Source organism: Mchenga conophoros, linkage group LG7, assembly GCF_057382185.1.
Source record: "Mchenga conophoros isolate Kocher_MC1m ecotype Shallow Benthic linkage group LG7, M_conophoros_male_GT1.1, whole genome shotgun sequence".
Classification (NCBI taxonomy): Eukaryota; Metazoa; Chordata; class Actinopteri; order Cichliformes; family Cichlidae; genus Mchenga; species Mchenga conophoros.
The window spans coordinates 13,649,069-13,673,606 of NC_140532.1; the positions used below are offsets into that span (position 1 = coordinate 13,649,069).

Below are 24,538 nucleotides of genomic sequence, written 5' to 3' on the forward strand. Positions count from 1 at the left end.
GTGGCTTAGACAGGCAAAATAAACAACTGCTGATAAGACAAAGACAGCGCTGTGTGACTGTGCATAACTTCCTGCCTTCCCTTGTATTTCAACAGCGACTGTTTCTGTTCTTCAAACATGCCCAGGCATGGACTACATATCCTCAGTGTTCATCACAGTTCAGCACCCTCAATTCAGAAAGACAGATTGGAGCTGTGCTTCCAGAAGACGTCTGCTCATTAGATAGCCTCCAGATGCCAGGTTAATGAAGGATCCATTTGTGAGCCGGCATTTAAATTGCAAGACTCAGAACAGAGTATGTCCACGGTCCTGTCTCTGTGAAGCACGAAGCCTCCTCCTGCTGGCCGAGTGAAATTCCATCAATGTCATGTGATATATTTATTTACATAAACATGTCTCTTATACTCTGGCTGAAATGTTAAACTTTGATTCTGTAATGTTTTTAAAAGGTGTTTAATACAGGACTAAACACATTTAGTTATAAACTCTTCCATAATACTGCTGCATGAGTTTGTCATATTTTAGCATCTCCATTTGGCAATGGTAATAATGGTATAAAGTGTAGATCTTTGAGTGGTCACCTAATAAAAGCATTTAGTATATTTCCTGGTTTGCTGGTGCAAAAAAAAATATCACCGTCATAAATTTTGAGCCTCCTTTTGGAAATACTGCAGTTCATCTTGAAAGGAAAAATAAAAAATAAATACTCGTACTGAGTAAAAATAAGACACACAGATATTTTACTAGGCTCCCTGTTCAGCCAGTAACTCACTGATTAAGTCCTGCCTGGAAAGCACTACTCAAATGAACTTGGGTCAGCTATGTTCTAAGAGGCTAAAATGTAATTGAGGGGAACAGCTGGATTAGTCCTGGCCATGTATATCCGCTCCTAATGATATTAGATAGTAGTCTGGAGAATACCTTCCAGCACACAGCTCTCATTTTGATGAGCCACAGGAAGACTGAACTGAGATATTTTCAATCTCAGATGAGGCTGGCTGTTAGGCTACCACGTTTTTCATTTCAAGCATATCAAGGTTACACAATCTCTGCACACTGTTATGAAATTGTTCTTTCCTAATCATGTTTGGATTCTTTAAATTATATGTATAATAACTTTATTTCCAGGAGTAACACATACATTGACTGTGTGCTGGGTTGAATATACTGAACTGTCACATTTTCTCAGGCAGGAGCACCACGCCCAGCCCAGCTGTCTGCGAGTCCTGCAGCTAGGGTATCAGCATTTTGTGTTGGATGTATCTGATTAACATTAAGGTTCTACATACAACACTGTGGTCAAGTTACTAATTTAACGTCCATCACATGCATTCTTTATTGCTGGTACACTTCTAATCGTGGTGTTTTAAACTCCACATTGATTGCAAATCTACATGGGTTTTCAAAAGTCTTTTGACTGCAACTGATCAATATCCACTCTGAGTACAAATTTCAAATTCATCAGGCCTCCTTATATGGTATTGATTTTTGTGCAATGGCTCCTCTGAAAAGAATCGGATTACTTTTCCCCCCATCAGTCAGAACAAACAGAAGCCTGATATGCAGTCAGGTAGAGCTGCTGTGCTTTTGTACCTCTGCTTTTAATCTTTGTGCCATTTGAGGTAAATGAGCAAACACAGGCAAGATGGAGACATGTTTTTTTTTTCTTTTTAAATTATTATTATTTGGCAGTAATTCTCCCCTATTGCTGACTTTCCCATTCATTTGCACACTTTTCTATTCACTATCATCACTGCAATTATTTTGATAATGACAGTAAGCGTGGGTGACATGTTTTATGTATTTTTTTTATTGGGCTGTGATAGTCCCCACAGGCTGGACCCTGGGTTCATACATGTAGCATAATGCATGCAGTCCTCCTCCTGCAGAGCTGCAGTGTACAGTAATTTCTGAGCGCCCTGCCGCCGGGCACTCTTGTGGTTTGAGAGCATCGCAGGCAGAATTGACGGGAAGTGTGGAACGAGTCCTGAATAGTAATGGCTTTACAGACAATTCTCAGACATTGCAGTTTAGACACAGCAGTGTAAGCGTCCTATTGAAGAGGCAGGCTCTCACTACTCTCTCACAGAGGTTGCTGTAGTTGGTCAGCTGACAGGGGCTGAAGTGGGGTCACAGTGACATCTAGTGGCTTTTTGATGAGGCCAGAAAGATGCCTTTGTGCTGTGCTAATTTTGCTTGTTTTTCTGTCGTGTGACAATTTTGTGCTGCATTTCCAGCTTAATTTTTTTTGATGAAAATATTTTTCAGTCACTTCAAATCAACCTGTGTTTTTTGTTTGTACAGAGAGCACATTTATTATGATTATCTGCACAACCTTTACTGTCTGGTATGTTTTTGTGGGTGGGGGTGGGGGGGCCCACTCAAATGCTTTTGTGATACTCTGTTTCTGTGCTTTGTCTGCATTGGTATGCAAGCACAGAGATTCCTTCCTTTTAACAGACAAAATGAAGGTGTGATGTAATCGATGAGACCGGCTTTTATGTGCAGGTCAAAACAGATGTGATACAAGCTGGCCTTGACAGACAAAAGCTGAAGCTGTGGAGCAAAGGAGGCATGTGTGGGAGGGCTGCTCATGAATGTGGGTGGTTCAGTCTGACTCTATATAAGAGCCGAGTGCTTTAAAGACCTTGAACACCGAAGGCCACTGCAGGCCGAGTTTCTAATGATAGCTACCGGGATGCCGCAAGCATTTTCTTACTGCTTGGAGTGAACAAGACTATACTGAAAGCCCTTTAATCTGTGCTGTGCTTCCAATTTTTAAAAACAATTATTTGACGTAATGATTTCCAGTTTAACGTACCTCACATAATTTAGTGCTCTGACCTAACTCTCAGTGATTGTAGTTTTTGCAGACAGCAGAGTCGTTAAGACAACGCTTGCCAGTCTTATTTATTGCTAATTCCCCAGCTGTTTACCTCAGTCTCCTGTTATTCTCTGATAAGGGCGGAGTGGGGATGCAGGGAGCTCGGCGGCTTCTGTCTGGCATGCAGGTTGGGCTGGACTGTTCTGTTTGAAGTGCCCGTATCTATATGCCACAGCTGGAGTAGAGTGTGTTGAGTAGATTTACAGTTATTCTCATATTCCCACCGCAGCTAAATGTGTAACCTCACAATCGCCTCTGAATACAGACTTGTTACTGCTACAGGCTTCACAATGAAGTTGTTTCTGGCAGTGTCAGCTATTGTCTACCTTGTCTTGTATCAGCTCAGCTCCAACTAATGGACTATCATCATCCCATCTATGCTGTGCTGTCCATCAGGAGTTCTTTCTGAATAGCCTGGCCTGCTCATTAAAGATCGGATCTGTCCTGCACAGAAAAGGGTTGAGGGGTTAATGTCTCTATTCTGTGTTGTTATCTGATTTTAGAACCATAAACGGTGCACACAGAGCACAGAATATCTCATGAGTCCCCCATGCCTTTGCTCTCCTTGGTTAGTATGAAGCTAATGTAGGTCTTAACCTGCTGATGGACCCCTAGCTAATGCCATTAAGTCCTTTACACATGATAAATGGTCTTTTCTGTGGTTGCGTAGATACAGTGACTGATGACTGGATACCAAACAGCACTCTAAATGTCTTTCTTCTCGGCAGTAATGTACAGACTTGAATGGGAACAACTTATGTGGTTATCATTTGGGTCCATTGACCTTGTCTTTCATTGCACTTACTCTACCACCTTGTTCTCTCATGGGGATGCAGGTCAGCGACTTTCCTCCAGATATTCATCTCCTGACAGGATCTGGGCCGGAGCTTGATGTTTCCTTCTTAGCTGGTAATTACATCAGTTGACTGGCTGACCTCAATCTCATGATTTTTGGGAAGAGGTGTGTGACTCGGTGTTGACATAATTGCATGATTTGCCTTCTCATTAAATCAATTCAAGGAACAGTTCTGCCAAAAACAGGCACGCCTAGTTCCCTTTCAGTTTCCATTCCCCTTTTCACAGCGTTAGACAGGATGCGGCGTGCTTTAAATTTTAAACAAAGATCTTGTTTGTTTAGGTCTTTCTACCCACATGTTTTCCTACTAGCTGCTCTACTTTAATTTCATTTATTTATTATTTTTAGCAAAATCTACAAGTCTACAATCTATAGATTTAATCCCCAATACTGAAACACTATGCAAGTTTACGCACATCTCCTCTTCTTTCGCTCCTCAGGGGCCCCTTTTGGGTGCAAAAGCTAGCATTAGCATTTTGATGTTTCTTTGAACTATTCAACAGCAAGCTGCCTTCAGTAAATGTCAAACGTTGTGTTAGTCATTAAGCTTCAGTTGTATAGCATTTTTGAAAAGGTCATGCGGAACCAGTGGGGAAAAAACTAGTCATGGATACTTGCTGTGCTGTAGCTGACTACCAACTTGTTCAGGTAAGGTTTTAGGGCTCGATTGGATCATTTTATTCTCCCCTGAGCGTAAATCATATTTCGTGTTGGGTGAGGATTAAATAAAACTTATAGGAAAAATGAATTGGTTGTACAGCAATATATGAAATTCCGTGTTCCCCATTTGTTTTGTGTGCCTTCAAATATTAAATACATTTAAAAATCACTTTGTGTATTACTCTAATGATCCAAGTCATGAATCTTTTACTGTGCTTTTCCTTATTTTTTTATATTACTACAACAGTTATATTAAATATTAAACATGGGAAAGTTTCAAATAGTAAAGTGACCTTAACAATAAGTCCACCTTAAGTATTATAATTACATTTACATGTTTGCTTCTTTTCTGTTTGATAGCATACTACTTTCTTTGCCGCATACATTTTAGACAGAACGGCCTACTATCTACTATAACATACATATATAAAACTACACATTATACTGTAGTACTGTAGTACAGTTCGTCCTATTGTTTGTGTGTAAATTAAAGAAGTTGAAACCACAATAGTCAATACAATTTATTCAATATATGGATATATATTAATATATGGAAGCCATATTTACTCATTTTTAAATTTCTTTTTTATTTATTTAATTTATTATTTTTGACACACTCATCACCACCACAATTCATTATACCAAAAGTCAATTTTGCCTTTATATTCATAGCTCCTTAATTTATGGAGTGCTGCAGTTTGACTGCAGTGTATCCTTAATTGACAGGAGTTGATTTACAGATAATCCTTGGCTTTGCTTTCGCTGTGAACCTCACAGGGAGTGGCAGTGGCTGTCAGCCACGCATGCCCTTGAATCAGAGCTGCACACTGTCCTTGACACACACCCCACTCTCCATCCCTCTTGCCACTCTCTCCATTTTGCCATATTTTATAAATCTTTATAAGGACGTAACCAGCTCGCCGCAGATGTGATTTTATTTTGCTGACAGGGCACAGATATGATTGCATGCAGGGCCAAATGTAATTCTCTTAGAAATTGAATTGAATTTTTTTCTTCTGCAAGACAATCAAGTGTTACCTGATCTAGTATTACTGTGTTATTGCTAATAGAAGCTAAATGCAGATCAGTTGTTACAATGTTGGTTTCATTGTAATTTTTCACAGATAAAATATCTCGTAGCTGTAACAATGTGATCATTGTTACAGCTACGTAATAAATTGTGGTTGTCTCCAGATTTCTTTTGGTTAAATTTTAAAACGGCCCTAACGTTGATGAGGATGCGCTTTCTGAGTTACCTTTTGGCTCAGTGCTACATTAAAATACATTTATTGTTTTTTGTGTTAATTTTGTGATACACACTGTAAAAAGTCTGTAAAAATACTTCCTGTATTTCTTTTATATATGTTCTTTTCATATTTTTTTAATCACACATTGAATTTTACCATTTAGAGAAGTACCCATAAACTTTTGCTTAAAAAAAACATTTCAACTTTTTTTTTTCCAGTGTAATCCATGAAAATGTACCATTATAGCATTCGTGTAGCATTTTGTAAGTCATTTCTGGTTTATAACTGATAAAGCATTTAAACATGTCATCTCTGCACATATTGGCCAAAGATTTATAATACCTAATATGTGTTCGAAGCTGGGTGTCTATCAGTACTCAGATATCCTTTAGGTGGAGACGGAGAAGGATACATGAACTATAGTGTTTTAAACTGTAGAACATTTAATAACATTGGAATTGTTTCTATGTTAGTATTTCTTCTCTTTTTACTCAAGCTGAAGAGCCTGAGAAACACCAACGCATCCTGTCCTTTAAATTTCCTTCTTTCATTTCTACTTTAGTTCTCCAACACCTTTTTTTGCCTCTGTGTCCATTAACACATTGTAAGTATTTCCGCTTGGCCTGTCATGGTGACACGGGAAAAGCTGCAAAAAGATTGTAACTTAGGTAACAGGGACAACAGAAGGTGTTGAAGTCCGCTGTGGAAAAAGAGGGAAAAAGAGGAAAAGCTAGGTTAGATGAAGGGTTGACAAGAAAAATAAAAGGTGGTGGATGGCAAATTTGGAATGGGGAGGTAGAAAAGGCTCCTGGGAACTGGCTGCCTGGCAGGCTAATTGAAGCTCTGTGTGGCAGCAGATTCAGAGCTGTCACTCCCATGAAGAGCACATTGGCTACATTTTGCAGGCTATGTCCTGAATTCTGATGATGTTAGAGATAGCCCAGAGTGAAAAACCAACACTGTGTCACTCAGACCCCCACCCCCATCCCCACCACCCACACAGCAGAGCACAGCGTAGCGCAGCACACATCCCCCCCCCCAAAACATAGCTCTCCACAGATTATATGTAACACGGTCAGAAGCATTCTGAACACGAGCTGTGTCTACAAAGTGCAACATGTGAATATAAATGATTTAGTTGTAGAGATTTTCCAAATTTGTCGAGCAATCTCATACATGATAATGTGATATTAAACTCCGCTGGAAGGCACAGCTTCTGCAGGTTTTCCCTTGCTGGATTAGAAGAGATTACGTCTTCTAGCAGAGCACATAGCCAGAAGCACCCAGTGAATTATTCAACACAAATTTAGCCTAATATTTATCTAATAACTAAACAGAGTGTAGCTTTTTTCATGGTAAGCTACATGTTGTTATTAGGTTGGCTGTTATTTTCCTCATACTGACATGTTTGACTTTTTCAGCATATGGTATTGCACCAGTTGTCAACTGAGGTGCAGTGTGATATCCTTATGGAAACAACGTAATCCCTACAATATGACAGAGAATGAGAATGAGCGCTCTACGGTGTTTAGCTTAATGATAATTCTTCATAATTTCCTCCAAACACTTCATGCACATAGGAAACCTTTAGTTACTTGAGGGATATAAGTTCATGCTGTTGGATTAGGTTAATTTATAACAAGGTAATAACAACACCGCATTTTCATCAGTGGTGATTTAACTCCAGCATTAGGGCATTTTGTAGTTTTAAGGTACAGTATAGATACACGAAACCCCTTTTCAGCCTAATATATTATTGAATAAAAAGTACGGATACATTTACATGTGCACTAGTTTTATATTGCTGCTGCCAAAAGCACAAACAATGTACATGAATACATTGTTTGTGTGAGTCTCTGAAGCCTCTGTGAATTAATGAGAAGAACTGAAGCCTCAACACTCTATTTCTGTGAGTTCTGCTGAAACATGATATTACAGCATTTTGTACATAGTGGGAATTCACTGCCTGTGAAGTCGCTAAGGTTTGTGTTGTGGTTACAAGCTGATTAATGTCAAAGCTTCAGCTTTCCCATTCACCACCAGTTAAAGGACTCTGACATTTTGTGTTGGATGAAGGCGTCAAAAAAGATGAAATCACTCAGCACATCTGCAGCTGTGCAGGTAGGTTCTGACACTGTGGAGGTATTTGCGTTAGTGGGCAAGTCAGTGGAAAGATAATGGATAATGACTCTATTTAATGCCATTTTTTTGAATTTGCGCTGCCAGGCAACTGTCATCATTGAAAGTGTACACTGCGTATGCAATGCTCACACTTAAAGGACTTCAGGGCTATTGACAGAGAGCTCTCTAGTTATGGAGTGGGTAGTGTATGCCTACTGATGTAACAGCATTTATATTCAAGTGATGAAGAGGTGGAATGGCCTCGCTCACAGTGCAGTGAGAAAGGTCATAGATACAATGTATTTTGATAAAAGCTTTCAGTTTATGTAAAAATGTTAGATAACATTAAATCTACCATTGTGGAAGTCATTTAGTCCAGCGGTCCCCAACCCCCGAGCCTCGGACCGGTACCGGTCCGTGAGTCGTTTGGTACCGGGCCACGAGAGTTGAGGCTCAGGTGTGAAATGTATGATTTTCAGGGTTTTTATCGGTTTTCAGCGTTATTTTGTTATCGTTTTGATCGTTAACTCGGTTTTCCTGGGTCTTTTCACGTGTGTTATGAATAAATCGTCTTTTTTTCGGTACCGGTACTACCGGTAGTTTTATTTTGTTGTATTTATCCGCGACACATTAAAGGCCGGTCCATGAAAATATTGTCGGGCATAAACCGGTCCGTGGCGTAAAAAAGGTTGGAGACCGCTGATTTAGTCCTCCCTTATTGTCACGGGAAGTTGTTCAGCATTTTCCATCGTACAGATAACAATGACCATTTGGCATCCCTTTGTGTTTTTTCAAAAACTAGCTCTACATCTTTAGAGTTGATATCGCTGTTGTCTTTGTAATAATAGTAGTAACAGTTTTTACTTCATTTAAAAATTTTACCTTTAAATGTTTACATTTCTATTTGACCAATTCAATATCTAGGAAGTAGAGAACGTGTTTTGGGGGGAAAACTTTTCTCACTGACACAAACTACTGACTAGATTTGATGAAGGTGACCATGATGATGTGGTGAAGAATGGGTTTTTGTTTTGCAGAACTTCTGTTAGACCAGTTATTAGCATACTATTATTTTCAATATCACAAATTTCTTATTTTGACACTTAGGAGGAATTCTGCTCCATTTAAAAAAAATAAATAAATTACAGTCAAGACCAATCATAGATGGAGAGCCTATGAACCTTGTTATATGCTTGTCAGTAGTAGACTCCTGAACCACGTCATTAAGTCATCAGTAACTCTAGTTAGCTTTATTCGCAAGGTGCCATCAGTACAAATAAGCACAATCAGGATGATAAACAATAGTAATTGCCATATTACATTATAAATTTATCAATAGGTCAACACCACAATCACTGCCTAGAGGTCCAGTTTGTCTATCCATCCATTCCTTCAATCATCCACTAATTCATTAATTTTTGGATTATCTTTTCCGGGTTGTGGGAGGAGCAGTCTAAGCAGAGGTGCCAAGACCTCTCTCCCCCAGCTAAGTCGACAAGGGATTCTCAAGCCACCCAACAGATGTAATCTCTCCAGCATGCTGAGTCTGCCCTGGGACAACTTTTACATTCAAGCAAGCACCCAGGAGGCTACTAGTCAGAAGACTGAGCCAAATCATCTGGCTCCTTTTCTAAGCCCTTCCTAGATTTTTGAGATCCTCAGGGAGAGCCCAGATACTCTTAGGAGAAAGCTCATTCTCACAGCCTTTACCCATGATCTCATTCTTTTGGACCATGCCATCCTTAGAATGCAAAGTTCTGCCAGTGGTGAGAGGTGGGGCTCTGCCAAACATGGCTCTCCACCAGATGCAAATACAACGCACACACACACACTAAAGGCACATTCCTCTGTACGGTGTCCTCCCCAGGCAATTGATCCAACAACTCAGTTCCTCCCTCCATTAGGGTGTCCACTCTGCCATAAATGATGCAGTGACAAAGTTGATCATTGACTTACGATCAAGGGTTTCCCAATGCCAAGTCCACAAAACCCTTACAAACAGTCTGTGACTAATACTTCAGTCACTCATATAAGAAAAAGTTCAGTCATAGACATTATGGTGACATTACTCATTGTTTACTGAAGCCATGTTTTAACCCTTGTGTGGTGTTCGTATTTTTGTTACTCAGCCAGTGTTCATGGGTCTGGTGGACCCGCTAGAGTTTTGGCTTTCCAAATTAACACTATCAAACAATTTTATGTTAAATTACTCAACAGATGTTTACTTCATCCCAATTACAAGACATATGAACAGCAAACATGGTTAATTTTTTCCCTTTACCTTTGTTAGATCACATTTATGAATTAATGTGCTTCTCGTTTTTCTTTTATATAAAATGTTATAAATAAATCAGTTATAATCAAGTGGAGTGAGTGGAAAGACACAACACATTTACACGTGAAAAAATAATTAATTGTTTAATTTTTCTTTTGAAAAAAACTGAACACGGGTCTCACAGACCCGAACACCATACAAGGGTTAAAGTCTCAAGTTGAACGTTTTTGCTATCACCATGTTGGTGTTCTGATACTGAACAAGACTAGCAAGAGGTGGATCTGACAAAGAAACCAAGGACACCACAACTGAGTAAAAACCTTTAACTGACAGGTCATTAGCCAGTGAGCATAATCCTCCTTTTTCTGACTCACAGAATGCCCACAATTTACAAAATAGACCTGAAACTACGGATTTAAAGTCTTTAAGATGTGTGAATCGCTACCTTATCATGGTGGAGGGGTTTGTGTGTCCCAGGGATCCCAGGGGCTATGTTGTCCGGGAGCTTTTTCCCCCTGGTAGGATCTCCAATGGCAAATTGGTCCTGGGTGAGGGACCAGACAAAGAGCGATTCAGAAGACCCTTATGAGGAAAACATCGAGGGAACAGTTTACCCTGCCCGGGATAGGGTTACCGGGGCCTCGCCCTGGAGCCAGGCCCGTGAAGGGTGCCCAAGGGCAAGCATCTGGTGGTCGGGCCTTAGTCCGTGGGGTCCGGCCGGGCACAGCCCGAAAAAGGGACATGGGCCCATCCTCCCGCAGGCCCACCACCTGCAGGAGGTGCCGTAGGGGTTGGGTGCATTCTGTGCCGGGTGGCAGCCAGGAGCAGAGGCCCTGGCGGACTGATCCCCGGCTACCAAGACAGGCAATTGGGACATGGAATGTCACCTCTCTCGTGGGGAAGGAGCCTGAGTTAGTGCATGAGGTTGAGAGGTACTGGCTAGATATAGTCGGGCTCACCTCTACGCATGGCTTGGGCTCTGGAACCAGTCTCCTGGAGAGGGGCTGAACTCTGTCTCAGTCTGGAGTTGTCCCTGGTGAGAGGCGACGGGCTGGGGTGGGTATTCTAATATCCCCTCGGCTTACTGCCTGTACGTTGGGGTTCTTCCTGGTGGATGAGAGGGTTTGTTCCCTGCGCCTTAGGGTCGGGGAACGGGTCCTGACTGTCATCTGCGCTTATACACCGAGTGGCAGTTCAGAGTACCCAGCCTTCTTAGAGTTCCTGGGTGGGGTGCTGGAGGGTGCTCCACCTGGAGACTCTGTTGTCCTACTGGGAGACTTCAATGCTCACATGGGTAACGACAGCGAGACCTGGAGGGGTGTGATTGGGAGGAACGACCTCCCTGATCTGAACCCAAGCGGTGTTTTTTTATTGGACTTCTGTGCAAATCACAGTTTGGCCATAACAAACACCTTGTTCAAACATAAGTGTCCATAAGTGCACATGGCACCAGGAAGCTCTAGGCCGCAGGTCGATGATCGATTTTGTAATCATATCACCAGACCTGTGACCATATGTTCTGGACACTCGGGTAAAAAGAGGGGCTGAGCTGTCAACTGATCACCACCTGGTGGTGAGTTGGATCAGGTGGCGGGGGAGGACGCTGGACAGACCCGGTGCACCTAAACGAGGGTGTGCTGGGAACGCCTAGCAGAGGCCCCCGTCCGTGAGATCTTCAACGCACACCTCCGGCAGAGCTTCAACAGCATTCCGAGGGAGACTGAAGATATTAAGTCTGAATGGACCATGTTCAGCATCTCCTGCTGCTGCATTAAGCTGCGGCCGTAAGGTGGTTGGTGCCTGTCGTGGTGGTAACCCCCAAACCAAATGGTGGACACCAGAGGTGAAGGGAGCCACCAAGCTGAAGAAGGAGTCCTATCGGGCTTGGTTAGCCTCTGGGACTTTGGCAGCTGACAGGTACCGACAGGCCAAGCGGAATGCGGGTCGGGCAGTGGCTGAAGCAAAAACTCGGGTGTGGGAGGAGTTCGGAGAGGCCATGGAAAAAGACTTTCGGACTGCCTCGAAGAGATTCTGACAAACCGTCAGGCATCTCAGGAGGGGAAACCGGTGCTCTACCTGCACTGTGTATAGTGCTGTTGGAGCGCTGCTGAATTTGACTGAGAAAATTGTCTGGCGGTGGAAGGAATACTTCAAGGACCTCCTTGATCCCACTGACATGTCTTCCGAGGAGGAAGCAGAGTCTGGGGATGAGGGGGATGACCCGCCAATTTCTGGGGGGGAGGTCACTTAAACAACTCCTTGGTGGCAGAGCCACTGGTGTGGATGAGGTCCGCCTCGAGTTCCTGAAGGCTCTGGATGTTGTACGGCTGTCCTGGTTGAAAAACCTCTACAATGTTGCGTGGAGATCAGGGGCAGTACCCCTGGACTGGCAGACAAGACTGTCAGAAAAATGGGTGGTCCCCATTTTTAAGAAGTGGGACCGGAGGGTGTGTTACAACTACAGGGGGATCACACTCCTCAGCCTCCCTGGGAAAGTCTATGCCAGGGTGCTGGAAATGAGAGTTCATCCGCTAGTCGAACCTCAGATACAGGAGGAGCAATGCGGTTTTCGTCCTGGTCGCAGAACACTGGACCAGCTCTTTATCCTCTCAAGGATACTTGAGGGCGCATGGGAGTTTGCCCAAATAGTCTACCTGTGTTTTGTGGACTTAGAGAAGGCATTCGAACGTGTCCCTCGGGGTGTCCTGTGGGAGGTGCACGCAATAAGTCGGACTCGTTCCCGGTGGGTAATGGGCTCCGCCAGGGCTGCCCTTTGTCACCGATTCTGTTCATAATTTTTATGGACAGGATTTCTAGGCGCAGCCAAGTGGCGGTGGGCTTTCACTTAGGCGGCCTCGGAATCTCATCTCTGTTTTTTGCGGATGATGTGGTTCTGTTGGCTTCATGAATGTAGCCAACAGAACCACTGGAATGGTTCACAGCCGAGTGCGACGCAGCAGGAATGAGGATCAGCACCTCCAAATCTAAGACTAAGGTTCTCAGCCGGAAAAGGGTGGAGTGCCCACTCCGGGTCGGGGATGAGTTCCTGCCCCAAGTGGAGGAGTTTAAGTATCTCAGGTCTTGTTCGCGAGTTATGGGAGAAGGGAGCCGGAGATCGACAGACAGCTTGGTGTTGCGGCTGCAGTGATGCGCACCCTGCAACGGTCCGCCGTGGTGAAGAGAGAGCTGAGCGTAAAAGCGAAGCTCTCAATTTACCGGTCGATCTACGTCACTACCCTCACCTATGGCCACGAGCTGTGGGTAGTGACTGAAAGAACGAGATCGCGGATACAAGCAGCGGAAATGAGTTTCCTCCGACGGGTGGCTGGCCTCTACCTTAGAGATAGGGTGAGAAGTTCAGCCACCCAGGAGGGGCTCAGAGTAGAGCTGCTGCTCCTCCGCATCAAAGGAGCCAGCTGAGGTGGTTCAGGCATCTGACAAGGATGCCTCCTGGGCGCCTCCTGGGTGAGGTTTTCCGGGCATGTCCCATCGGGAGGAGGCCCCGGGGCAGACCCAGGACACACTAGAGAGATTATATCTCTCGGCTGGCCTGGGAACGCCTTGGTGTTCCCCCGGATAAGCTAGAGGAGGTGGCTGGGGAGAGAAAGGTCTGGGCTTCTCTGCTTAGGCTGCTGCCCCCGCGACCTGGCCCCGGATAAAGCGGAAGAAGATGGATGGACTACTGATTTAAAGTCTTTAAGATGTGTTTTGACACCAAAGGATTTGATAAAAAAAAAAAAAGAATGCGGGTTTGAGGCACTTAAACTTTGGCTTCAGCTACTTTTATCTTTTACAGGGGGTGAAGCCAAGTAAACTAGCTGCCTAGTTAGCATGTGTCATATAGACTGGACTTATAAGCACTGGTATGATTAGTGGACAAAGAATAATTAGAAAATCATTTTTGTCCAAAGCTCTACATTTTCATCATAGGAGTTGCTTTTAGAGCCAACCTGGAGTGGCCAATCAAACAAGTACATATTTTGGGCATTTCAGGTTGGCTTATCATTTATTCTGAATAAGTTATGATGCATAATTTGTATGTTTCTGGGACAGTAAATGAAGTTAAAAGAGACCATTAGCATTTTAAGTGATGCTTGTTTGATATTCATACAGATTTTAACAACATTTGTTTCTGAAACAGCTTTGAGCAAGTTTGGAAATCATTTGTGACAATCAAACACTATGTGCTCTACAGTTTCAGAGGGGAAAATACAATCTCCCATCTCATGATGCCCTGGCACAGATTCTACCAGATAATCAGCTGCTTCGCAGCAGAGCAAAGACTGAGCTTCCAGGCACTGCCCAGCTAGACCAGAATACTAAAGCTGAGAGGGCAGACTCTACCGAGAACAAACCTAACATAAACAGCATGTATCAAGTTCCTCATCCACACATGCGGTACGGTGCAAAAATATATGAGAAACAGATTTATTTGATTTATTTCGAAAGTAAATGAAAGACTTAAATTTAGACTACAATTGTGTTCTCATGCTTTAGGCCCCCTCCGCATGACTTTGAGGATGATCCCCACGTAGCAGAGATCTCTGACCTCCAAACAAAGGTGAATAGGCATGACCAATATCTTAACTGTTCAATCAATCAGTGAGGCAATCCTATGTCATATTTAGTTAGCGAACAGTGACACAGAGAGGCCAGTGAAATGAGAAGATGATGAAGCAAACAGTCACAGTTTGGAGATAAAATGAATACATTAACATTTCTCCTTGACTGTAATTGCACTGAAGGAGGATTAAGCTGATGAGGCTTAAAGTGTTCCAATAACATTTTCTTTTCGAATATCTTGCCATTTTCTCCTGTTTTATTTACAGCCAGACTATTATGTCTGCACACTGCCTTAAATTGTCTGTGGGTGTAGATTTTATATGTGCTTAATTTATCAACAAGTATTTTTCAGTGCAAAAGTGCATATTTAAAGTTTAATAGACAATGATTATTAATACTTTACATGTAAAATAATGTGGTTAATAAAATGCAGCCAAATGTGAAATCCTCATGTTTCAGTCGAGCTGTCATACATCTGTCCTGACGTGACTTTATGCATGACATCAGACCTGTTTAATGGCTTTATATCATACAGAATAGAAGGGATCCAGCCAGAGACAGAGATTCCCTTTTATTTTCAACACATAAAAGGACTTTCCAGACTCATCACGGGGAGCTCTCATTCACACACTGCTTTGGGCCCCCAGCAGAGACGACATCTCATCTACAGTCATGATTGTCACCTCGTCCCTGCCCTTTCAATTAGATGCTCAATTTCACCCCTTGTGTCCCATGGGAGACACAACAACACCATCCAAGATTGGAATCCCCTAATCGTCACCCCCCTGCTCATACATACAGCTGGACCTGCCTCTTGTCTCCATTCAATTCTGGCTATTCAACTTGATAGAAGAGCATGTGACAGAACAATGGGTCCTGCACGCTGCTAGACAACATCCAGGGGCCTTGTACAAAGAAATGCTTTGATAAAAAAGCTCTCCTCCCAGACTCATTTTGTCAGCCTTTAAAGAAACAAATTTCTTTAAAGAATTTCCCAGAAATATATATTTTTTGCTCGCTTCTACAGAAATTCAGCTTTCAGAGAGGAACGTGTGTGCATGCATGAGTAAACGACTAAAATTTGTGCAAAATCCCCGGTTAAATTTCCCCTAACAAAACACCTTTACAGGATGGAGTGGTATGCCCTTATGAATTTGAGGAGCCAGAGTTATGAATACATTATACCAAACCTTAACCAATCAATTAGAGGAACATCCAAGTCAATGGATTACATTCATTTATGGCTTGCAGTAATACCCCGTGTCTCATGCTACATGCATATCTGAAAACCAGAAGTTACCAGTTATCCTATTTAAAACCAGTTCAAGCCTGTTCATCCCTTTTGCTGCTATAATTGTTTGTGTGTCTATGGTAATACATCCTGTATTACTCTCTTAAGACATGGGTTTGAGGAGACATCTAGTGGTGGCGCTCGCTCATAACCACTAATATCAAATTGTTTACAGGCCAGTGAATTTATTGTTGACACCAGTCAGTGCATGACAGTAAAATGCCACTATAAGCACTAAAAAGAATGGCATTTATTGATCTGACAGGCACTAATAAGGTTCAATGCAAGTAGTAGTAGACCAGTAGGACACAAACAGTGAAAGAGAATTTTTAAAAATATCTATTTTCTGTTACCTACATTGTAGAGGGTAACTTTGCCTCCACACCTAAACAGGAAAACGAGTAAGTCATTGGTTATAGTGGGACTCAACAGGTGGGGGGAATCCTAAGATCTCTGTAGTGGCTCAGTGGGAAAAAGAATTCCAACTCATAACAATTAATGTGAGCGTCAGTAGATTTTCTTAGTGTACACGCTGTGATCAGCTGACCTGCTGCTCTTTGTGGATTTACATAACTGAATTCAACAAGATGTCAGCATTTTCACAAGCTACCATGGGTGATGTCCATCCCCTGACACTATACTGTTTCTTTATACTAGACAGCATAAAGCTGGTATACAGTTAGGATTCAGTGAATTAATCTAAGCATCATCAGTTTAAATGCAAATTCATCTCTGATGCATTTGATGTAACCTTATTCTAACCATAAGAACTGTTAGGTATTTTATTAATTTTATTTTTTACATGTGCAAAGTGTGCCAACTTCAAATGAGGCCTGACTGGCAAAGACTTTCAAAATAACACCACCTTTGTCAAACTTAAAAAAGCCAAAAAAGACATTCACTGACTTGAATGAAGCTCAAACACATTACAACAGGTGGATTCAGTAAAATAAAACAGCCATCTGAATCAACACTCTCTTCACGCTCATGTCACAGTGCTAAGTCAAGTGTGCAGCTAATGGCTGGCTCATACAATCTCAATTTACAAGGCACAAGCTAATGACTCCACTGTAGGAAGATGCAGGAAACTGTGTGCAGCACGTTACACAGAAAGGTAACAATGTGCTGTGGGTCGGTTGATTAAGATCATTTTTCATTCCAGAGAAGACAAAAGAAGTTTGACTAACTTGTTCTTCATCCAACTGACTTCCCAGAAAGTCTTTGCTGACTAAACAAAGTCCTCTTTAACAAAAGAAAGAAAGAAAGAAAAAGACCCACAAGCGCCACACAATTAGCCCGATCACATATAACAGCTGAAAAGGCTCATCAGCCTTCACTGTGGTCTTGTGTGAAATCTTTGGCTGCATTGTAGAAATTTAGATTCCTTTTAAAGCATAACAGTCACCTCACTATTGAGGAGTATGCAATCAAAATATTTTCCTAAAATACATTTAGTAACGTATGATATCGGTTATATCAAATATTAATACAATCAGTTGCCAGTTTATTAGGTACACCTAGGAACACATGTAATAAATTATTCTTTCTACACTAATTTCAGACATGTTTTATGTGTAGTTTGAACATTGCACAGCTGGATGTGTTAATTAAACAGAGAAAACTTCAGGATGGATTCTGTTTCAGCTCTTGTCTACCTAATAATCTGGCAACTGAGATCATTTTTAATAGCTGTTACTGTTTAATTAAGGCTGAATGTGTGATAAAAAAATTTATTTTGCCAGATTTTGAGAGTGTGTGTATATATATATATATATATATATATATATATATATATATATATATATATATATATATATATATATAACCATCCATGGGACAAAATATTTCATTTGATAGAGAATAAAAGATTGACCTATTCATCACTTTTTTAAAACCTTTTTTTTTCCACTGTTACTTTGAAAAATAGGAGATCCACTTTGATTAGCCTATTTACTTTTTAGGAAAACCACTTTGATACAGTCCAACAAGGTGCGTTAATGCAAGCTACCCTGTTTATCCTGGGCAAAATACCCCAAATATTCATGCAACATTTGAATGGCACAAAGTTAGTATAGCTTAGTTTGTTTCACAAAAATGAAAACACATAATCTATCAAAACAAGACATTGCATATAAGCTTTAAATTTGCAGTTCATCAGAGTCACTGAGCACTTCTTACCTTTAAATACAACCTCTCTTCTTCCTCTCACGTCCTGTCTGTCTTCCTCCATCTCTCATTGAATTTATCACGCACGCTTTTCTCTCCCTAGGAAATCCAGACCTTTAGCTAGCGACACACTGTGCGTCAAACTGCACACAAAAAGTTTGCGTGTTTTTGCTGATAGAAACGTTTAATTTGTACTTACCTGCCACTTAACAAAACGTTACTTCCGTTATGCTCGCTCCTCTTCTGTGGCGCTAGCTTGATTCTGAAGTACCGCGAACACAAATTGCGGACACCTGCACTCCTTCCGGCCCACCTATAAGCTATAAATGAACCTTTGAACCGAAAGTAACGAGACTGTTTTGCATATGTAAGGAGTAGAAAATACGCATATTTGTATAAAAATGTAGGTAGTAAAAGTAAAAAGTTGTCTGAAAAATAAATAATCAAATAAAGTACAGATACCTGACAATTCTACTATTTGTACTTGGTTACTTCTTAAGTACTCTACTTAAGTACAGTAACAAAGTATTTGTACTTCATTACTTCTCACCTCTGCTTTTAAGCCACTGAAAATGTTCTAATGTGAGGCACTCTTTCACCATCAGGAGATTGAAAACTATCGCTCAGCAATGTCTAGGATGGCAGAAGACATAATAACACTTAGGACACAGGTGCTGTCTTTGGAGGCAGAAAACAGTCAGCTCCGCAGTGATCTGTCTCTGCAGCAGGACCTTGGACGAGATCTTCTGGCCGACACTGACATTGATGTCATGACCAAGGCTGAAATTGCTGACCGAATAGGTACAAAAGTAATATATCACTCTAACTTCACTCTCTGGTAGCTTGTGGTTCACGGGGGCATTTAAAAGTAGAGTTTATGTTTTAAAAGTAAAATGGGAGCCAGAACCTTCAGCTTTCAGGCCCCTCTCCTGTGGAACCAGCTCCCAGTTTGAACTCAAGAGATATACACCCTCTCTAATTTTAAGATTAGATTTACAACTTTCCATTTCGCATATATAGCTTATAAGTCTATAGCTTATAGCTGGGGCTGGATCAGGTGACCCTGAACTCTCCCTTAGTTATGCTGCAATAGGCCTAGGCTGCTGGGGGCTTCCCGTGATGCCGTGAATGTTTCTTCTTCACTCACTGGGTGTTTATACATCACTCTGCATTTCATCATTAGTTATTTCCCCTGTCATCAATTTTCCTTCCCAGTGTTGCCCATTACTTCTTCATGGGGGGTTTGTCTGATTGTTGGGATTTTCTCTGCGTTATTGTAGGGTCTTTGCCTTACAATACAAAGTCCCTTGAGGATGTTGTTGTTGTGATTTGACACTTAAATAAATTTAACATTTAAGTTTTACTCAGCTTTATATTATCCACACACCATCATTTAGTCTCAGAGCAAAATTTTAAACTCCTAAGAAGTTAAGAGCAAATAAAGGACTAGGTGCTGATCCACTAAAGTCAGATAATTTACCACCCAGCTAGCTCTCTCTCAGTGCCGTAACAGACTTAAGGTCATTTCTTCGGCAGATGAAGTCATGACATCCAAGGCTGCTCAGCATGCGTTAATCCTTGTGAGTGTCCTTTCCCAGGCAGACTGTCATTTTGTGATAAGGAAGCTTATTCAGGCCATGGACCACGATAAGCTCCGTGTGTACTACAACCCTTATCTCCTGAAGGACAGTTTGTGGCCCTCGGGGAAAGGACGTTCCAGAAGGTCTCTTTGCTAACATCAAAAGCAAAAGGATAGGATTTAACTCCCATCCCTCCGAAAGATCCATTCAAATTCAAAAGTATATTGATGGATCTTTTGATTATTATTGGTCCAAAGCACATGGCATAAAACTGACATGTTATTGAAACTAGTGTGAAATTCGAACTCATTACTTAGATATGCTCAGCGATCGAGTTTTTAAGTGAATGTACAAAAAACACGTTCCCTGTAAGTAAGGGATGACAGACAGTTTCTGCAGTTCTGATGATTGTTCTGCTCTTTTTAAGCCACTCTAAAATTCAAGCTCGCCAGTGAGGTGAGCAAGGCTGCCACACAAAGGGACCGCATACAACATCTGCAGAATGAGCTCATCCGGGTTAGAAAACACACCACACACATTATGAATATTTTTAAAAACACGTCTCAGGAAAGTGTCTTTCCATTGATTATATAACTCGTATTGTTTTTTTGTGCAGAAAAATGATAGTGAGCAGGAGCTATTAAAGCTCTGCAGAGTCCTCCAGCAGGAGCAGAAGGATCTGCAGCATCACCAGAGTCACTTGGCAAAGATGGCAACTTTAGAGGCCACAGTGAAACAGCAGGAAGAGGTGAACAGTCTGTTACTAATCTAATTTCATGACAGTGAATATGCTTCTCATGTGACTAGCAGCTTATAATTCGCATGTGGGGATATTTATGTTTGTGCCATCCTTATTTTTAGGTCATAGAAAAAATGGAGAAAGCATTAGATGGAAAGCTCAGAGACAAGAATATTCATCGTGGTGACAAAAGGCTGATGCTAATGGAAAGAGGTAGGTGCACCCAGTGGGAACAATTATGATCACAAAAGCACTGACAATGACTGGAGTGTCTGATCTCCTTTCATGCTGAGAAGATGGCCTTAAAAAGAAGGAAATGAAATCAGCCTTAGCAGCAGAGAACGGCCGTCTCAGAAAAGAGCTGGAAAGGATTCACCAGCTGCCTGCACCACTCAAAACACAGCAGTCAGACCAGGTACTTCTTAAACTCCTTAAATATTGCAAATGACTATGATAGTATCCAAATTTTCCCTCGCAACTCCTAAAAGTGACATTTTTTTTTCTATTTTTACACTCAAGGAGGAATGGAGTTTACGACATAAATTGGAGAGGGCTGAAGCACGAATCCAAACACTGGAAGCTCAGGTTAAGAAAATATAAATAAGATATACTTGGTCTAATTATTTATTTCCTTATAAATATTTTTTTTCTTCTTTTGCATCTTTAAAGCTGGAGGAGAACGCTAAAGTATGGGGGAGAGAGAAGCAAGAAATGCTGACCAAACTGAGCGAGCACAGGCACGGCTTCATCCGGACATCCACAGCAATCCTTCAAAATGTTCCTTCGGTCAGTCAGGCCTCACCCTTCTCCATATAATTATGGTATGAAGGGATTTAATATTCTCAAATACTGCATGTTACTTCCTACAGCTCCTTATACCAGCAAAGAGGACAGCAGAAGCAAAACCTGTAAAAAGACCTGCAAATGAATTGAACTGTTGATGGGACACAGAGTCTGTGATTTAAAATTTAGATCTAATTCAAATGTGATGATTTAATCTGAAAAAGTGTGTTTAAAATGTAAACCATAGACAATTACATATAAAAACAGATACTTTGTATCAGTTGTATTTTTTTATTCATCATTGGTACATAAATGAAAATTTTTGCCAAGTACAAGTGGAATAAATTTGCACAATGCATTCCTGATTTTTAGTATATTTCACACACATAGTACATGTCCCTTAGTAATCACATTTTTCACTAAGCAATCTACAATATGTATCATTACTTTGTTGTCTAGCTATAGAGATACTGAGGTAAAAACTGAGGTTTTTACCTCAGTATCTCTTTAACTTATTCCTTCCTTCCTGTGTTTTTCTTGCTCTCCCTACAACTCTAAGGTTGGAAGATTTTCATTTGTTGTTCATATTGTGGAGTTTTGTGAAGCCGTTTACAGTTAATTTCATCAAACGCGATGTTACTGACTTGCTTGTACAGGTTTCAGAGTCAATATTATGGGCTTGTCTGGCACGAGAATTAGCTCAAAGGTGCTCTTTACTTCCACATGTTGCTGTTTCTCCACTCTGAAGTTCTCGAGAATCTGCAAAGGTAGCACAGACAGTTTGTATGATGTCAGTGTGCCACATATATATGGAAATACTGCTGATTATTTTCTTTATATCTTACGTGGATAAGAAAGAGTTGCATCTCTGCTTCAGCTATTCTTCGTCCTAAACACTGACGGGGCCCAAAGCCGAAGCCCAGACTTCTGAAGTAGTGGGTCTCGGTCCTCAGCCAGCGAGAGGGCTGATACTGCTCCGGACGAAAAAACACCTTGGGGTGTCTTCCCATAGCATACAGCCCTAATTGGACCAGAGTCTGAATACACATACAGACATATACAGACACAACAACATGCATGACAGTTTGTATGAAAATGGTCAAATACTCAAATATAAATACATCATTTATATGTTTTTGTGCCTCCTACCCCAGCTGGGATGTGATAGTTTTGAATAATTATGTCTTCTGCTATGTATCTTTGCAAATTCACTGCCACCGGATGCAACCTGAGACACAGAAAGAAAACCACTTTTATAAAAGAAACACAAACTAATGAACTAAGAGAATTGCAAAAGTTCATTCTGATAAAGTGTATCTTTTCTGGTCTTATCTTAAATGTCTTGAACATGTGTTTCAGTCACCTGAGTGTTTCCTTCAGAGCACCTTTGACTAAAAGGGATCCGCTTCAGCATCTCCAGCAAGTCTCCCTGACTTTCGGCCCGAGCTGCAGCCACCTCTGCCCTGAGCTCCTCCTGGAGGTTGGGGTGCCTGGCTAATTCATACAACGTCCACAGAAGCGTTATAGAAGTCTGTAACACAACCAGAAGCAGCCTTAAAAATCTGGATAACAGTCACACAGTTCCTCATACTTAAATTTTTTTTTCTCCTTACTGTATCTACTCCACCCGCCATCAGTTCAGTGACACTGGCTTTGATGTCTTCAATGGACAGCTTGTCCAGCATGAGCAGGCTTGCCAGGACTCCTGGGTATTTCTTTGGAGTGCCTGCATCCTGATGTAGCTTCTTGTAGATGTTCTGGATACAGCGGTCCGCTGATGCAAGGAAAGGACAGAAATGAAACAAGAAATTGCACCACAGTAAAAGCAAAAACTGTATTTTGAAATTTCAGAATTAAATTTTCAACCTATGTGTCCCACCGTGGTTGAATATGCCATCCCAGGCCTCCACGTGGTCGCGCCACACCTTTGATCCAGTCTGCTTCAAGAGAGCAGGAGGTATGTACAGCATGGGCGAGGTAGTCTTGAACATAAGGGTGATGCAGTCAATGAAATGCTGAGCTTCTGGGTCAATGTAGTCCAGCATCAAACCCAGACGCTCACCATACAGCACTGAGCTCACCGCTATATTGGACAAAACAAACATGAGATAGAAACAAGTGATGTGTGATTGAGTTTAAAAAAGGCAGGAATAATTAGAATTGAATATTTTAAATAAATGTTAGTCTTACATTCTAATGCATATTTAAAGAGTTCTTGAGAGAGGTCAGTGGTCCACTTGTTCTGGCCAGTTCGCTTGATCTTCTTGTGAACTCTGGCCACAAAATCCTGGCCCACTTCATCCAGCAAAGGCACAAAGTTTTCCAGCATCTTCAAGGAAATCACCTCCTTGTTGAGAATCACACGGTTTGATCTCCAGTCTTCTCCATTCCTGTGTGACAATCAGATTTGTAATTATTTTAAAGTATTTAGCTAACACTGGTAATGCTTACTGAAGAGACTGGTTTTGTCAAAGTGTCTGAATAGTGGAAGAGTTGGAAGAGGACAGTAACAGGACGTACTTAAGAAGAACTCCATATTTGCGATTTCTGTAATCTCTGTATGATGTCCATGGTTCAACCTTCAGCCTTTTAGGATAATGGCCCTCTGCTTTGAAGAGGATGGCAGCATCCTCGGGGTTGATGATATTTACACTTTCATAAGAACCTATTTTTTCTCTGCCATACAGAAAACAAGAAAAGAAATTGTGAGATGAACATTTGACCTTGGAAATTGTAGGTTACAGGTTTGTTTTTTTGTTTTCTTAAAACCCATCACGTTTTGGTCAGCCATGTGCAGTAATTTTTTCATTTTATGTAGAACGAATCAAACAGCCTGGACTCCTTTACCTGTAAATAGGTCCAAAAGTGTTGAAGTTCTGCAACGTGAGGCGGTGAAGATTTCTGAAGCCATCCAACTTCCAGAAATTGTACAAGTTAACCCAGCCATTCTTCCACAGTCCAGGAACTTCATTGAAAGGCCTGACGACGCTGCTGCTTTCCGAGCATGCCTGTCTGATCACCGGCATGCTGCTGCTGCAGCGCACACCTGTTGCTGTAAGCTCCTCTGCCCAGCACAGCGGCAGCGTCACAGGGCTACGCCAAACACTCCACTTGGCCATCTGAACAACAAAAAATGCTCACTCTGCTCCACCTTCAGCAACTACTCTGGCTCTGCCAAGGACACCTGGTGCAAAAAGGGAGGCGAGAGGCTGGTCTATAGAGTCGGCCCCCCTTTCTGCCCTGATCAAGGCTTTCTAGTTGAACCTCACAGAATAGACCAAAGAACTGATTATGACAGCTCTGCCGCATTACTGAAGCTTTTATCTAGTTTCACAGCTCTTTTTATAATCATGTTTCAAACAGTGTTGCATAA

At 41.6% G+C, this 24,538-nt stretch overlaps 3 protein-coding genes across 6 annotated transcripts in view; 1 reads left to right on the forward strand and 2 right to left on the reverse strand.

The window, feature by feature from the left end:
- The window catches only part of stra6 (signaling receptor and transporter of retinol STRA6), a 66,831-nt gene extending 48,065 nt beyond the window's left edge, over window positions 1–18,766 (reverse strand). For 2 of the 4 annotated variants that reach the window (XM_085282226.1, XM_085282229.1), the window contains exons 1-3: window positions 18,614–18,762; window positions 18,263–18,395; window positions 18,076–18,162 (exon numbers count right to left, since the gene is read on the reverse strand). The gene's annotated coding sequence lies outside the window, so the exon portion shown is untranslated. The other 2 variants (XM_085282228.1, XM_085282227.1) reach the window with 2 other exon arrangements.
- Window positions 7,718–23,054, forward strand: ccdc33 (coiled-coil domain containing 33). Its single transcript, XM_085282233.1, has 11 exons — window positions 7,718–7,768; window positions 14,239–14,441; window positions 14,541–14,604; window positions 18,669–18,864; window positions 20,071–20,159; window positions 20,260–20,391; window positions 20,505–20,595; window positions 20,679–20,797; window positions 20,902–20,967; window positions 21,052–21,168; window positions 21,252–23,054. Exons 1-11 carry the CDS (start codon window positions 7,718–7,720, stop codon window positions 21,321–21,323), a joined length of 1,200 nt encoding a protein of 399 aa, XP_085138359.1. The 3' UTR covers window positions 21,324–23,054.
- Window positions 21,437–24,434, reverse strand: cyp11a1.2 (cytochrome P450 family 11 subfamily A member 1, tandem duplicate 2). Its single transcript, XM_085282231.1, is given in 10 exon segments — window positions 21,437–21,924; window positions 22,011–22,202; window positions 22,315–22,393; window positions 22,529–22,560; window positions 22,562–22,696; window positions 22,779–22,939; window positions 23,045–23,248; window positions 23,356–23,555; window positions 23,686–23,841; window positions 24,013–24,434. Coding segments are annotated over 10 exon segments (1,554 nt in total). The 5' UTR covers window positions 24,285–24,434; the 3' UTR covers window positions 21,437–21,801.
- Window positions 24,435–24,538: the final 104 nt, after the last annotated feature.